Source organism: Capronia coronata (assembly GCF_000585585.1).
Source record: "Capronia coronata CBS 617.96 chromosome Unknown acBCG-supercont1.2, whole genome shotgun sequence".
Lineage (NCBI taxonomy): Eukaryota > Fungi > Ascomycota > Eurotiomycetes > Chaetothyriales > Herpotrichiellaceae > Capronia > Capronia coronata.
The window spans coordinates 4,336,468-4,351,989 of record NW_006912894.1 but is presented as its reverse complement, the minus strand read 5'-3'; the positions used below and the strand labels follow the sequence as shown (position 1 = coordinate 4,351,989).

Here is a 15,522-nt window from a genome sequence, read left to right as displayed (position 1 = left end):
TGTCCGAAGCCTCCTCAGGCTTACTGCTCCCCACTGCAGGCCTAGTAGTAGTAAGGAGCCTTGAATGCGACGCTAAGATAAGGTAGATACTACTATGTACCCACTGATAACTGGGCGTCTCAGATAACCTTTATCTGCGTTCCAACATTGTGATATAGAACCTCAGCCTGCGGCTCGTTATCCCACATCATTAGTGACCTTTGATCAAGTCCAGCATCTTCCCCTGGAACTTTCAACAACATCCAAACCACCTCAATCATGGCGCCTTCGCGAGTGTCGCCCGACCCCACCTCTTCAGAGACGCCCGTCGGTCTCACGCCGAAGCAGATCGCTTCCTTTCATAGGGACGGCTATCTGATCATCCCTTCATACCTCGACCCGGAAACATGCCAAAATCTACTCTCAAAAACGCACGAGCTCCTCCGAGACTTCCCGCTGGTCGACCATCCCATGACTAGGTTTACGACGGGTAAGGATGAGGATGAGGATGGGGACTCGACGTCAGCAAAGCACGTGGGTGACGACTACTTTCTGACCTCGGGCGACAAGGTGCGGTTCTTCTTCGAGGAGGATGCGTTCGACGAGGAGACTGGGCAACTGAACAGACCGAAGGAGCGGGCGATCAACAAGATCGGGCACAATCTGCACGGGCTGGTCCCGGAGTTTGGCAACATTTCACACGCCGGAGAGATTGGACGGCGTAATGCGGCGATTGCACGAGATATCGGGTACAAAGATCCACGACTGCTGCAAAGCATGGTGATCTGTAAGCAGCCGGAAATCGGGGCGGTAGTGCGGCCGCACCAGGACAGCACATTTCTATACACGAACAGGCCGTCAGCAGTGGGCTTCTGGATTGCACTTGAGGATGCGACAGTGGAGAATGGCTGTCTGAGCTTCGCGCCGGGCAGCCATCGAAGGGCGCCCATCAAAGAACGATTCGTACGGAAAGTCGATGGACAGGGCACGACGTTTGAGAGTATCCCCGAGGAGGACGAACGATGGCCACGGGACTTTGAGCACGAGGAAGTCAGCCTGGAAACGCGCAAGAAGGAGGATTACGCATTAGGCGAGGTGAAAGCGGGTAGCTTGGTCTTGATCCATGGCAACATCTTGCACAAGAGCGAGCGGAACACGAGCCAGAAAACTCGAATCATCTACACATTCCATCTGATTGAGGGCGAGGAGCATTACGACGAGAAGAACTGGTTACAAATGCCCGGTGGCCCGGAGCAGTTCACCAAGCTGGATGGGAAGGCGTAGGAGGATACAGAATGACGATGTCGATATGATAGGGAAATGTCTTGCGCATTGAAAAGCACTCTTGAAGATAGTAACATCGACTTCGTTCGGGCCTTGCTGGTTGTTGCTGGCTGCGTCCTTACGTAGGGACCCTAAGGCTGTAAATGAGAAACCGAACACCCAAAGTGCCGATGCATCTTCTGACATGTTATCTCAGGAGCAAGCCTAGGAAGCCTTGCAATTCATGGAGACCGTGACTGCGATAAGACACAGAGCACCGCGGAGTATAACCCAGGCGTGGATTATGTCTCTCTGGCCAATCGGGATTAGAACCACAAAGTCCCCACAGAACAAGAAAAGAATGATTGAAGACACGACCGAGATGACGTAGAATGTTTTACTCGAGTCCGAGTCTGCAGAAGGTCATTGACACGGTGACAGTCTGATCGCCAAAATATCAACATTGCAATGCAACGAATGCAATAAGCTTGAAGATATCTATCACATTTTCACCGGTCATCAACCAGCCTATTCTGAGCCTCCGCTTGCAAACGGCTACACTGTGCGCTGCACTTCTGAGTTACCTTTGCCTGCCCTTGTCCTCTTCGCTTGTCTTCAAGTCGACGGCTCCCCGCCTGCTGCCTATATCGCCGTGTCTGTTACTCCAGCCAGACTTGGAGATAAATACTGGTTATCACAATTAGCCAGTCAAGTGGTCCAGTTGTCGACATAGTCAAGATACAGTCGTCATGTCTCGACCAGGCCTCCAACACCGCCCGTCCAGCGTCGCAGCCGCAAACAAGACAATCATCCTGGTCACGGGCGGAAACACCGGCATTGGCTACGAAATCGTGAAAAAGCTGGCGACCGAGAATCCTCATTTCCAAGTTCTCATGGGCTGTCGCGAAACGCACAAGGGCGAAGAGGCAGCGGCGAGCATGGGGGCTCCGACCAACGTCAACCCAATCCAACTCGACATCACCGACGACAAGTCCATCGAGCAATGCTACCTCGCCATCAACCAGCACTTTGGCAAGCTGGATGTGCTCATCAACAACGCAGGCACCGCCGCCCAGCAGCTACCACCAACCGCCACTCTACGTGAGAAGTACGACGTCATATACAATGTCAATGTCACCTCGACCGCTGTTTTGACGGATCGACTCACACCGCTGCTGGAGAAGTCGAAACTTCCCAAGGTCATCTTCCTCTCGTCCACTCTCGCAAGCATTTCCATCACGATCGAGCACGGCCCCATGTATCCTGGTGTCTGGTACAGCTCAAGCAAAAGCGCCGTCAATGCCATCATGGCCTTCTACTCAAAGACACACCCGACTTGGAGGGTTAACGCCGTGTGTCCGGGATATCGAGCGACCGGGTTGAATGGCGAAGAGCTCACGGATGAGCTACATCCCAAGCATGGCGCGGTCAGAGTGGCGCAACTGGTGGCTGATGGACCTGATGGAGTAACGGGCACGTTCTCAAATACCGACGGGCCTCTACCGTGGTAGCAGAGCCTCCCGCTCCCCTTGCTGTTCTGCTGGGTCTTTTTGATGCTTCAGCGCGGCGATATAGCCAGGTAGCTGGTAGCTCCAATGGCAAAACAGACCGGCCAAAAAGCCGATTGCATCGTTCTTAAATGCGACCAGCAACCCCGCGGTGACTAACATCACGGTCCAACGTTGCTTTTTTTCTTCATCGGTGATCTCGCCGGCGGATGTTGAACGCGTGGTTTCCTTGCCCAGGTCTCTCGCTCGTGCCGTATTCAGGCTCTCTCCCACACTTGCCAGCTCCAGCCCTGCGGCGATTATCATGACAGAAAGCAGTGCGAGGGGAAATTTGTGCAGCATGTCCGTCAGGGTCTCGCCAAAAAAGATGCCCACGACAAGCTTGAGAAGACCGAGGAATATGATGCTCGCTCCTGATCTAGCTCCGAAACGATATTGTGCTGCCAGGCCTCCTGAGCCGTGGCAAACGGGCATTGCGCCAAACCAACAACCGAAGAGATTCATCCCGGCTACGCTGAGGCCTATTGCAGTCACGGATGGGGTCTCGATCTCGGGCAGGAGATCGGCGGCAAGATGAGTGACTGCAATGATCGAGTTCAGAGTGGTTAGGGGTAATTGACCAACACCAGCATCCAGGATCCCCGTCTTCCACTCTTTGGCAGATGGGACCTGCGTGTATGGGCGCCAGACTTGAAAGCCGGGAAGGTGATGGTGGTTGTCACCGACAATGCGGATGATGGCGAAGACAATGCCTGTCACAAATAGAATAAGCGCGTATGGCGTTCGGGGCCGAGTGTTCAGAGCGAACAAGGCGATAAATGCAGCTACCATCCATAGATAGTTGTCTGCCCACGACGGGGCAGTCCATGAAAGCGTCGAAAGGGCTTTCGTCCCTGCGGCGATGATCAAACTCAAGCCCGCACCAACTTGAATTCCCTTGACGACCGGGATAGGAATGACCCTCGTAATCCAAGAAAGAAGGCCGGTAATGCTGAAAATCAAGATGCAGGCGGAGACAAATATTCCCGCCGCCGCGGTCTGGCCGGCGCTGAGCGATTTCAAAATGGCCACTGCCGCGATCGCCTTCATCGGTTGCACCGGCAAAGGAATGCCAAAGAATGCCCCCGTGAGGATGTTGTAGATGCCGGTGAAAATTAAGGTTGTGGTCAATGATACCTGGTGGCCCTCGGTCAGGGCAATGACTATGGGCAGGAAAGTCCCCAGGTCACCGAGGGAGCCTGAGATCTCGGTCAATGGCTGCCGGCGGAAAACGGCGACGTTGTGAGCCATCGATTGGCGAAGGCGGGATGAGTTCATGTTGAGCGTAAAGATGCTATTTTTTGTTGAGACTCTTCATAGAAGAGATAGGGAGAGAGAGAAGGAGAGGGAGATGAAGGAGTGTCGTGGGACAGGCAGGAAGGAGTCTTGTGTCACCAGCGGTGGTCAATCAGGGAGAGTTGGGCAGTTGATATCCAGGTCGCCCGGTTAAATGTTCTCCGTTTAAATATCTAGCATAGTACAGAGTAAACGTACCTTAGGTAGGTACTGAAGCGAACCAACCGGCCCACTCTTGCGTCCTATCAGGTAAGACTTCCGCGGACTATTCCTATAGGTAGGTAGATATCTCCCGTAGACTATATTGTTCAACCGCTACAGTAAGCTCGTTACGTAGCAAACTATCACCCTACGAAATGCTTAAGCGGAATACAACAAAATCGAAGAACGGAAGCAGCCGCCATTCAGTTGTAAATTGCAGGGTCACGGTTTCTGGTGGCAAATCAGCCACAGCCACAGCCACAGCCACAGTTGAGCCACATCTTGGCAGCGGGCGGAAGATCGACGTCACCCAAAACATTGGGAGCTTAGCGATTGGACGCGCGGCTCCCAGCCAAAAGCCATCGATTACACGGTGCTTGCAGGTCAACAGCAAGGTACCTAGATGTACCTAAGGTAGACTTATGGTAGCCCGCGACAAGATACCTAGATTGGTTTCTGAAGTAGTCGTTGCAATATTGAACTTCTCATTCACTAATATGAGACACTTCTCTCGCTTGACATACAATAGCCACTTTCCTTTGGGGCGCAGTGCGCGTTCCCAGCCATCTGTCGACCCGACACCTAAATTCCTGTGGCTGGCGCCCTGTCCACTTTCGATTCTGTCAACACTCCACCTTCAAGTCTTCTTTCGAGCCTTTGCATGACAATCACCTTGGAGACATTGATTTGACTTCTTCAAGGCTCCTTACCAAGTTTCGACACCGTCATAACCTGTCTGGTCCGATGATATGAACGACCGATACATCGACTCCTAACGATCACCCTTTCAGTTTCCAATGCCGCAGCGCTCTTGAGTGGGTCCACCTGCTTTTAAGCAGCGCGAAAGAAACACTACACCATACATCGTCGTTCATGATGGCTGTCCGCTCCAGAGCCGTAAACGCCGCCCATACGGCTGGAATCTTCGCCGACATGACCCTAGACGGCCCCGAAATCGGTACTCTCGTTGCGGTTGTCGACCGAGCCAAAAACCTTCCGAACAGAAAGACAATGGGGAAACAAGATCCTTACTGTGCAATGAGATTGGGAAAGGAGGCCAAAAAGACAAACACGGATAAACGAGGAGGGCAAACACCCAAATGGTATGTGGTCAGCTCCGCATTTTCACATGACACTGCTGACCAGAAACAGGGACCAGGAACTGCGGTTCACCGTCCACGACTCCCCAGATTACTACAAACTGAAGTGTTCCATATTCAATGACGACAAGAAGACCGATCTCATTGGTGAAGCATGGATCGACCTCCACGAAGTGATCGTGGCAGGCGGTGGACAGAATGACCTGTGGCACCAGTTGAATTTCAAGGGGAAATACGCCGGGGACGTACGGGTGGAACTGACATACTATGACACCAGACCACTGCCCGAACTATCATCTGGGAAGAAGAAGCAAAGAGACAAGGCCCATTCCATCGCCAGTGACGCTGCAAGTACAGCTTCAACCTCGCGCCAGTTAGGCCCTCGAGAGATAAAACGACGACCACTTCCTCCAGGCCCTGGTGGCTACTCCTCCCCAACGACACAGTCTCCCGAACCATGGCCCTCAGAGGACCCGGCGACGAATACTTGGCCAGGACGCGAATACACAAACTCACATCCCCCACCTCGACCACCAAAACAACGAATTCCCGAAACTCCAGACGATGTTGGTTATGATTTCTACTCTGACTATGAATCAACTGCCTACGATCCGCCATCACGCTCGCGTGGAAGGAACCAACAGAGGCCTTCTTCCCACGAGTATTATGAAGACCTGAACAGAATGGGTCACCAGCCCAACGCACCAAATTCATATCCGATTGACCCTTACGAGCCTGACGACATGCGGTCAGGTCGGATATCTCTATCTCATCAAACAGGAGGATCCCCTGGCAGAATTCCTACAGATATCGCACCCGCGGACAGTTCTCGCAACATATCCAGTCAAGCCCCTTACCAATCGTCGCCAACAAGTCCTCTTCCCTCAAGTCCCTCCATACCCTCACAACCTCAGCCGTGGCAAAAGAGGTCAAGCACATCGCCAACCAAGCACGGTGTCTACCGAGACAGCCCCCTCCGCCAATCTGTCACCCACGTCGATTTGCTTCAACCAGAAATGGGCTATCCCGATCCACGGTTTGATGAAGACGAGCGCCCTCCACCGCCGCCCGCACACCGTGATCACGTCCCAAAGATGCCGGTTGTCAGCGCACCGTATCCCAGTCCTCATGGACACCCGGCCCCACAGACGCCGCTCAAATACAATTCGGTAGAGGAGAAGAGCCCTCTTCAGAAGTTGGAGCGCGAATATGACCCTTACCAGCGTTCTACACCGCCCGCTCAAGGATATCCTCAGGCGAACCCACTATCGTCGTTCGACCAGAGACTGCCAGCTGATTGCGATGGCTACGATTTGCCGCCAGCTGCCAGACACAGCTCCCACGATATTGACATGATGCAGTACCGGCCAAGGCCCTCCGCAAACGATGCGCCTCTGAACGGGAATACCTCAGATCGAAGTAGATTGCAGCAATCATATACTAGCAGCCCTCAGCACGATTTCAGACAATCAGCAGGCTATGGACCACCACGCAGGGCACATACATTCGATACTAGTCTCGACGCTAGCGATGACGGACAACTTCGCACGTCCTACCCCATCGTCAACCGACCACGAGCCATCAGCCCCGGCCTTTCACCTATGATCCCGCGCAAGTCAATAACGCCAACGCCCGCCGAGAGCCGCAGCTCCGTTGGTGCTGTTCCCTACAGCCCAGATTCATATGATGTATTGAATCCTGGGCAGAGTCCTACGGTGGACGGGAGTTCCTATGCTACCCCAGAGCAATTGAGAGAGACGGCTAGACAGCGGGAGATTCAAGAACTGAGGGATCAAGGTCCGATCATTGGAAATGACGGGCGAGTGATTGATCCTTCGGACCATCTTCCCGCTGATACATGGGCACCAGAACCAGAGCGCAAAGATCGAATGCCAGAACATGTGATTCGGATCCGAACCAAGGAAGAGACCAGGCTACACAATCGTGGAGGGTCGTTGCCCTCTTCTGCCAGACCTCCTTCAATGACGGGCTCACCTTTCCAACCACAATCACCTACGGCATTGCCAAGTGCATATCAGTCGTCTCCCAGCCCGACGGCTCCTTCGGTTGCATCTCCTCCGCCGTCAGAGTCAAGTAATGGCAGGAATAGGCTCAGGAAGCAAATACCCACCCGTCCATTGCCCACACAGCCGTTTGCCCACCCCCAAAGCAGTCCGGCCGTGTTCTCAGCATCTTCGACCGAAGGTCGACCGAGTCCTTCCAGCCAGCGTTACACTATCTCTTCGTCCCCGTCAGCTCCTGGGCATCAGCGACCTTCGCTTTCAGAGTACCAGGTCCCGGCCACCAACAGTTATGGTCCACAGGGAGCTCCACCCTTAGCTGAGCCCTACGCCGCGCCAACGAATGCTCCATTATCTCGACCCAGAAATTCGGCAGATGCTGCAACATATGGTCGCGACCGGTCTTTCGTGAAAGCACCATTCTATGAACCCGAGAACTCGAAGGAGTATCGGGGATATGGGTTCGACCAGCCTCGGACTCAAGCTCCTCTATCCGGGCCTGTCAATTCGATTGGTCATGGAGGATACAGCATGGAAGATTCGCTTGCACTGGAGCTGAGCACAATTGACATAGGTCCTTCGAGAACGGGCCGAACTGCGGTCAGACCTGTCCGAGGATATGGCGGATATTAGAATTGATGATACCATGGTTTTCACGGACTCCGGGCGTTGATATATCTCCCAAGCAGGAGCTTGGGAGGTGAAGATGCGTGTAATGATACCAAGTGATGAGCTGCCACCTGCATACCAAGGCATTCGTCTGCATGTACATTTTGCTGGCCGCAAAAGGTCGAGCGAGAGGACACAGGCGGTCCTCATGAATATAAACCACACGTACATGTACATGTACCTTTCACAGGCGCTGGCTTTTCAGCACCATATTCAATCAAGGTCCTTGGCCCTTCCCCTTTCCAACCGCCCATCCACAAGCTGTGAAGCGATCATGTGCCAGGTTCGCTCTCTACGACCTTTCTGATCCGAATAGGACCGTTGACATCCGCTAGTCCCATGGCGCGTGGTACGACTTCCCCCTTCTGGAGGATGTCTAGCTCACCACTGTCTCTGGCGTCGAACGCCATCTGTCGCAGCTGTGGCATGAGATCGCGCCATTCTGACACTCCTAGCTCGCGCAGCTCTCCAGACGACAGGGACCTCGCAATCTCTGAGGGACAGAGTGTCTTGGGATAGGCGCGGCGGGAAAGGAGCTCCTGCAGGCGGGTAGAGAGGATGGGGGATGGTGTTGATGAAATGCCGCTCATTGAGAGGCTCGAGTCCTGCCAGTCTGCTTCTTTTAATTTCACAGCAAGGTCAGGCGAGGTCTCCGTGCTGGTCACGTATGACGGTTTTGTCCAGGTTGCTGCGGGACAGCGACCGACCTGTGAGTCAATTTCCCACGCAAGCCACCAGGCGGGATAGATGTCTGGTGCGCGCGGTTTATACAAGAAGCTGCCTATATGGAGCAGATCAATTGAGATACTTTCCGAACATATCATACGCGTTATGTCTTTTTCTAAACCCCTTGTCGTCAGTGACATTGACGATGACGTCGATATCTGCCACATCCACTGGCAGGCAGAAACATAAAATCCAGTGGCTCGATACGAAGATCAGGTGCTGAACAAGCCACCTGGGGGTCGCAATTGTGAAGACCACCATTTGTATAGTCTTCCGATTTCATCTTAGTAGTTTGGTACAGCCTCTGGTAGAGCAGACATCGCCCCTTTTTCCGCAGCCTCGAGTGAAGTGTACTGAACTCGGCCTAGCAAGAGTACTGTGGAACGTAACGACCAAACGGCACTCCCCTTTTAACGTGCATCTTGGCATGTTTGACTCTAATCCCAAGCCCGAAGTTCAAGTGCCATTCGATTGGGCATACATACAGGTACCGTAGGCGGGATGGTACAACAAACACCCTGACGAAGGAGTCTGATCACAGGATTGATCGATGATGGTTAGGACAGTGTGACCGAAAAACTAGCTGATCGCAAGCTGCGGAATAATGGTGCTCAGAGAGCTTTTCTCCCCGAAGCCGGACGCTTTGGACGATTTCGAAGATCCAAAGGCGCTCGAAAAGGATGATTGTTTGTCCTGCAGAGTTCTAGGTACGAAGGCACTCCGAGTGCTTGAATGACTATCTTATGGCGGTCTCCTTTCTTAGTGCAGATGCTCACTTCCTGTAGGCTCGACTGCGCTGGTGTCCTTGGGTGGCTACACATATTACTCCGGGATGCAACAACTCAGACAACAGCGGAAGGCCATCGAGCTCAGCAAATCAAAGTACAAATATGGTTCTCGGCAACTGGGAATTGTTTCTCTGTCGGCGACTCTGTTCGGTCTGGGAATCTACAGGATGTTCAACTGAAGTGGCCCCCTAAATCGACCTTCCTTCTATACAAGCGAGCACGATGGCGGTAGAGACGTTACGATGGTAGTACCAAGAGAAACCCTTAAAAGCATACGTGTGATAGATTACTTGTAATAGAATACTCTCGTGCGGCGAGAGGAGTCTCTACCCTTCTAATACTTTCGGGACAAGGGCCTGGGTTCCAGCGATGCTGCTAAACAACGAACGAAGCGATACATGCATGTCTGCGTGAATAGTAATGAACAAAGCTTCGCTATGCCGATCGTCATGTCCTCGTAAAAACCTGTACGTCCACCATGAGATCAGAGGCTATCCATCCTCATGCAACCCTTGCAGCAAACCTGTGATGTGCGGAATCTCATGATATGCGTCCTCGCTTGCTGCTCCCGAACCCATCTCTCGGCCCGATGTTGGAGATATCGAAGAAATCAGGGAATTGCAATTTCCTCTTCGCGCCGGCTGTGAAGGTAAATTCTCGGTTAGATGGCCGTGCTCCGTGTCGTTGACTGCCATGTCTATTAGAAGGTCGAAGCCCTCTGTTGTTCAGCATTTCCAGTCGAATCGGCGCGCTTGCTGATGACGACGAAGGCCCATTGTCTCCTCCACACTCGGCCTCGTCTTCGTCGGTCTGCATGTGATCAGGAGCATGTGGTGTAGGTGCTCCCGTGAACTGAAAGACTGTCGTCGAACTGGCCTGGTCAGGGATGGCGGAGATTGTGGCATCCTCTGTCTGGGTTGATGATTCCGCCTTGGCGGGCTCGGGTTGTGTCGACGACTGCTCCGGCGGCTGCTCCCTCGAAGGAGAGATACTTCGTGGTCGAGGTCCGACTTCGCTCTTGTCATCATCGCTGTCGGCTTGATGTGGGTGGGCAGACCCGTCATATCTTTCTGTGGCCCACTGCCGCACTCTCCATCCTTCGCCATCCTGCAGCCCGAGGTTCTCACGATCCAGGAAACTCAGCAGGTCATCAAGCGCTTCTTGGTATCCGGCTTGTCGACTGACATTCTGATCCGTGACGGCAGACTTATATAGGTTTGTGACGGACAAGGCGGCATTTCGGAAGGCTTGGAGAAGTTCTTCAGGTGGGGCAGGGCGAGCAGACGGTAACGAGGTATTGAGCGACCTCATCGAATCCATGTTGGGTAGACACGACAAGGCGGCCGGGGGTGTTGTCTCTGTCGAGCGAGTTGGTGTTCGTTGTGCTGGTGTTGGGTGCTTCGCAGGCCTTGATGGAGGGGTTTGTTTGTGGTGCGCCGAGGCAGCTGGCCGTCTGACGATGAGATTGCGTCTTGACAGCAAATAAAGAATGACTTCAGAAAAAGACCGGAAAGACTTAGGTATGCTTGAGGTTGTGAAGAAGGATTTAGTCACCCTCAAAGGCGGTGGCAGTGACCGAAACCGAGTGAGTGGTAGGAACTTGACGGCGCTTGAAGAGTGAATCAGCTCGTCTGTCAGCAGATATCATCAAAACGCAGGTTTGCAGCACGAAAAGAGGTGACGGCGGCTGTGCTTTGATTGGCTCCGAGGTGGCGGCCGAAGGCCAGTCACATGACAAGGCCGACCCAGGAAGGCATTCATTTCAAGAAGGTTTGCCGAAGGGCTCAGTCCCCGGTAAATCTGCTCCTAGCCAATCATATCTCTACGTTGGCGGAGCATGCCTGGCACGCGCATTATCCTTTCCCTCGTCTTTCACCTCGCCATCATGATTGCCCTCTTTTTCTAAGTCTGTATATCACTCTTCCCCCTACTTCACGCGTCTTCAAACCGCGCCGGTTTCTTTTCACAACAGTCATTACTCATTCTTGTCGACAGTTGTACAACAGTCGCGTCTGTGCTATTGAGCGAACTATTTCCACCAGGCCGTGTCGGCCAACGCAACCCACCATGGCAACCTCAAAGTTAGCCCAGCCGGACACTGAGTCGTCTTCCATGGTCGACACCCCGATGACAGATGCTCATGACAACGTCCAGCCGCGAAGGCCATCCTTTGGTCACCTCAATCGCTACATAGACGACACGCCCGATTACACTGATTCAGACACAAACCCAAACACGACCGCCAGCAGCGTGGCTGGAGATTTCCCCAACGCCGATGGTCGAAAGAAGAGATCGGAGGCTTTACTGCTGCGCAAGAGCATACTGGGGAAGAAGCATGGTCAATTGGACGAGTCCAAAGAAGATGACACCATACGAAGATTCAAGTATCTGCTCGGTTTAACTGACCTGTTCCGCCATTTCATCGAGACCAATCCAAACCCCAAGATCAGAGAGGTTATGGACGAAATCGACCGTCAGAATATGGAAGAGGAAGACAAAGCCAAGAAAGCCGTCTCTCGGAAGGGAGGTGCGGCGGCGATCGGCAAGAGAAAGACGGAGCAGGAAGAAGATGCAGAGCTGCTACGGGACGAGAAGCGTGGCGCCGCGTCTCAGACTGTCTTCCGGGAGTCGCCCGCGTTCATCCAGGGAGGTGAAATGCGTGACTACCAGGTGGCAGGTCTGAATTGGCTGATTTCTCTCCATGAGAACGGTATATCTGGCATACTCGCAGATGAGATGGGCCTTGGCAAGACTCTCCAGACAATCTCCTTCTTGGGCTATCTCAGACACATCTGCGATATCAAAGGGCCTCATCTGGTCGCCGTCCCGAAATCCACTCTAGACAACTGGGCCAGAGAATTCAAGAAATGGACACCCGAGGTTGACGTCCTTGTCCTGCAAGGAGCCAAAGATGATCGGCACGCCCTGATCAACGACCGACTGATTGATGAGAAATTTGATGTCTGCATCACGAGTTACGAGATGATCTTGAGGGAGAAGGCTCATCTGAAGAAGTTTGCTTGGGAGTACATCATTGTCGACGAAGCGCATCGCATCAAGAATGAAGAATCCTCGCTTGCTCAAATCATCCGGATGTTCAGCTCGCGGAATCGACTCCTCATTACGGGTACGCCGTTACAGAACAACCTGCACGAATTGTGGGCTCTCCTGAACTTTCTCCTCCCTGATGTCTTCGGCGACGCTGAAGCATTCGACTCCTGGTTTTCTAGCCAAAATGCAGACCAAGACACAGTTGTTCAGCAACTTCATCGCGTGTTACAACCGTTTTTACTCCGAAGAGTGAAGAGTGATGTTGAAAAAAGTCTGCTACCAAAAAAGGAACTGAACTTGTATGTTGGCATGTCGGAGATGCAGGTCCGCTGGTACAAAAAGATCTTGGAGAAAGATATCGACGCTGTCAATGGCGCCGGAGGAAAACGGGAATCGAAGACGAGGTTACTCAATATTGTCATGCAGCTTCGCAAGTGCTGCAATCATCCATACTTGTTCGAAGGCGCCGAACCCGGTCCGCCCTACACTACTGATGAACACTTGATATACAACTCGGGGAAGATGATCATCCTTGACAAGATTCTGGCTCGGATGAAGGAAGAAGGCAGCCGGGTCCTCATCTTTTCACAAATGAGCAGAGTTTTGGACATTTTGGAGGATTACTGCGTCTTCCGGGGTCACCAGTACTGTCGCATCGATGGCGGCACCGCACATGAAGACCGAATCGCTGCCATTGACGATTACAACAAACCTGGGTCCGAGAAGTTCGTGTTCCTCCTGACGACCCGCGCTGGCGGTCTGGGAATCAACCTGACATCCGCAAACATCGTCGTTCTCTACGATAGTGACTGGAACCCCCAAGCAGATCTACAAGCCATGGATCGAGCACATCGAATCGGTCAGACCAAGCAGGTCAAGGTATTCCGGTTCGTCACCGAAAACGCCATTGAAGAGAAAGTCCTGGAGAGAGCTGCGCAGAAGTTGCGATTGGATCAGCTTGTCATCCAACAAGGCCGCGCCCAGCAACAAGTGAAGCAGGCAGCCTCGAAAGACGATCTGTTGAACATGATCCAGCACGGTGCTGAGAAGGTCTTCGAGACCAAAGGGGCGGTTGGCGATCTGGACGACATAGATGCGATTCTGCGGCGAGGCGAGGCCCGAACCGCCGAATTGAGTGCCAAATATGAGAAGTTGGGGATCGACGACCTCCAGAAATTCACGTCTGAGAACGCTTATGAGTGGAATGGCCAGGATTTCGCGCAGCGGAAGAAGGACGTCGGCATAAACTGGATCAACCCCTCTAAGCGCGAACGCAAGGAACAATCCTATTCGATGGACAAGTATTACAAACAAGCCTTGTCGACTGGAGGGAGACCTGCAGAGACAAAGCCAAAGATTCCACGCGCGCCAAAGCAAGTCAACATTCACGATTGGCAATTTTACCCTCCGGGTCTTCAGGAGTTGCAGGAGAAGGAGACGGCCTATTATCACAAAGAAATTGGCTACAAGGTCCCTCTTGCAGAGGGCACGGAGGAAGACTTGAGTGATCGAGAGGCTGACCAGCGCTTGAGCCAGGACGAAATTGACAATGCTGAACCTCTCACCGAGGATGAGAAGCAACGTAAGGTTGAAATGCAACAACATGGCTTTGGCAATTGGAATCGCCGCGATTTCCAGCAGTTCATCAACGGCTCGGCCAAGTTCGGGCGGACCAACTACGGAGGCATTGCAACTGAAGTGGATAGCAAGGAACCCCATGAGATTGAAGAATATGCTAAAGTTTTCTGGAAAAGATACACCGAGATCGCTGACTATGACAAACATATCAAGACGATTGAGGCTGGTGAGGAGAAGCTCCGCAAGACCAATCTCCAACGCAAGATGCTTCGAAAGAAGATGGAGATGTATCGGGTGCCACTGCAACAGTTGAAGATCAACTATACCGTGTCCACAACGAACAAGAAGGTCTATACTGAAGAAGAAGACCGCTTCCTGTTGGTCATGCTTGACAAGCACGGCGTCGATGGAGAGGGGTTATACGAAAAGATTCGCGACGAAATCCGAGAGAGTCCTCTCTTCCGGTTCGACTGGTTCTTCCTTAGCAGAACCCCAGTTGAGATCGGAAGAAGATGTGCGACCTTGCTCAATACGGTTCTTCGAGAGTTTGGCGATCCGGAAGAAAAGCTGAGCAATGGTCATGGGCCAGGAAAAGGACGCGGAAGAGACCGAGATGAAGACGAAGATGATGAGAATGACAGTGAGGCCGCGCCAGCCAAGAAGAAATCCAAAAACGGCATTGTGGTGAGTTATCCGTTTCACGATGTATGACATGATTCTAACCGAACCATCAGAACAAGCAAGTCAAGGCTGTTAAGTCCGGTCGAGGCAGCAAAGCCACCTCTCCGGCTACCTCCCGAGCCCAGAGCGTCTCGTCCGCGACAGCGCCCCGGTCCAAGGGAAGGAAGAAGTGAGCCTTCTACAGGACTCGTCTGGTGTGCGGCGACCTGATACACCTTAAAACTGTGGAACGGCATGTTAGAGTATGGGCGGAGTCTTGAGTTGTTTGACATCAGGGTTACAATGGGCCACGATTCATTCTGCATGGCAGTTACGTACACTGCGGACGACCTAGAAGGCTATGATTACGCTCTCGTGCGGGTTTTTGCGCGGTCAGGGCGGGCTGGCTTTCAGCAGAGTTTTGCTCGGAGGTTATGAGCTCCCAGGGTGTAGATCAGGACGATGAATCACTAGAAAATGCATGAATGTTGAGAGTTGATGTACACGAAACTACAAGGCTGTTCTATCCTTCTCGCAGTTAGTTCCTGTCATTAAAATGGCAAGAAAAGTATTTGTCACGTGTAGATAAGATAACATCAACTACAACTCCCCTCCCATGATGTTGTCGCCCTCATGTCTCAAC

At 52.7% G+C, this 15,522-nt stretch overlaps 8 protein-coding genes across 8 annotated transcripts; 5 read left to right on the top strand and 3 right to left on the bottom strand.

Annotated features, from left to right (window-relative positions):
• Positions 1–258: 258 nt before the first annotated feature.
• Positions 259–1,263, top strand: A1O1_03253 (uncharacterized protein; the record flags this gene model as incomplete). Its single annotated transcript, XM_007724159.1, has 1 exon — positions 259–1,263. The coding sequence occupies one exon, from the start codon at positions 259–261 to the stop codon at positions 1,261–1,263; it is 1,005 nt and encodes a 334-aa protein (XP_007722349.1).
• A 728-nt stretch (positions 1,264–1,991) lies between these two features.
• A1O1_03252 (uncharacterized protein) lies at positions 1,992–2,753 on the top strand (the record flags this gene model as incomplete). The annotated part of the gene is made up of 1 exon (XM_007724158.1): positions 1,992–2,753. The coding sequence occupies one exon, from the start codon at positions 1,992–1,994 to the stop codon at positions 2,751–2,753; it is 762 nt and encodes a 253-aa protein (XP_007722348.1).
• A 47-nt stretch (positions 2,754–2,800) lies between these two features.
• On the bottom strand, positions 2,801–4,067 carry A1O1_03251 (uncharacterized protein; the record flags this gene model as incomplete). The annotated part of the gene is made up of 2 exons (XM_007724157.1): positions 2,801–2,825; positions 2,911–4,067. The coding sequence occupies 2 exons, from the start codon at positions 4,065–4,067 to the stop codon at positions 2,801–2,803; spliced, it is 1,182 nt and encodes a 393-aa protein (XP_007722347.1).
• Positions 4,068–5,162: 1,095 nt separating this feature from the next.
• On the top strand, positions 5,163–8,040 carry A1O1_03250 (uncharacterized protein; the record flags this gene model as incomplete). The annotated part of the gene is made up of 2 exons (XM_007724156.1): positions 5,163–5,389; positions 5,439–8,040. 2 exons carry the CDS (start codon positions 5,163–5,165, stop codon positions 8,038–8,040), a joined length of 2,829 nt encoding a protein of 942 aa, XP_007722346.1.
• Positions 8,041–8,348: 308 nt separating this feature from the next.
• A1O1_03249 (uncharacterized protein) lies at positions 8,349–8,666 on the bottom strand (the record flags this gene model as incomplete). The annotated part of the gene is made up of 1 exon (XM_007724155.1): positions 8,349–8,666. The coding sequence occupies one exon, from the start codon at positions 8,664–8,666 to the stop codon at positions 8,349–8,351; it is 318 nt and encodes a 105-aa protein (XP_007722345.1).
• A 740-nt stretch (positions 8,667–9,406) lies between these two features.
• On the top strand, positions 9,407–9,769 carry A1O1_03248 (uncharacterized protein; the record flags this gene model as incomplete). Its single annotated transcript, XM_007724154.1, has 2 exons — positions 9,407–9,509; positions 9,588–9,769. The coding sequence occupies 2 exons, from the start codon at positions 9,407–9,409 to the stop codon at positions 9,767–9,769; spliced, it is 285 nt and encodes a 94-aa protein (XP_007722344.1).
• A 361-nt stretch (positions 9,770–10,130) lies between these two features.
• On the bottom strand, positions 10,131–10,910 carry A1O1_03247 (uncharacterized protein; the record flags this gene model as incomplete). The annotated part of the gene is made up of 1 exon (XM_007724153.1): positions 10,131–10,910. The coding sequence occupies one exon, from the start codon at positions 10,908–10,910 to the stop codon at positions 10,131–10,133; it is 780 nt and encodes a 259-aa protein (XP_007722343.1).
• A 747-nt stretch (positions 10,911–11,657) lies between these two features.
• Positions 11,658–15,073, top strand: A1O1_03246 (adenosinetriphosphatase; the record flags this gene model as incomplete). The annotated part of the gene is made up of 2 exons (XM_007724152.1): positions 11,658–14,903; positions 14,954–15,073. The coding sequence occupies 2 exons, from the start codon at positions 11,658–11,660 to the stop codon at positions 15,071–15,073; spliced, it is 3,366 nt and encodes a 1,121-aa protein (XP_007722342.1).
• Between the last annotated feature and the right edge of the window lie 449 nt (positions 15,074–15,522).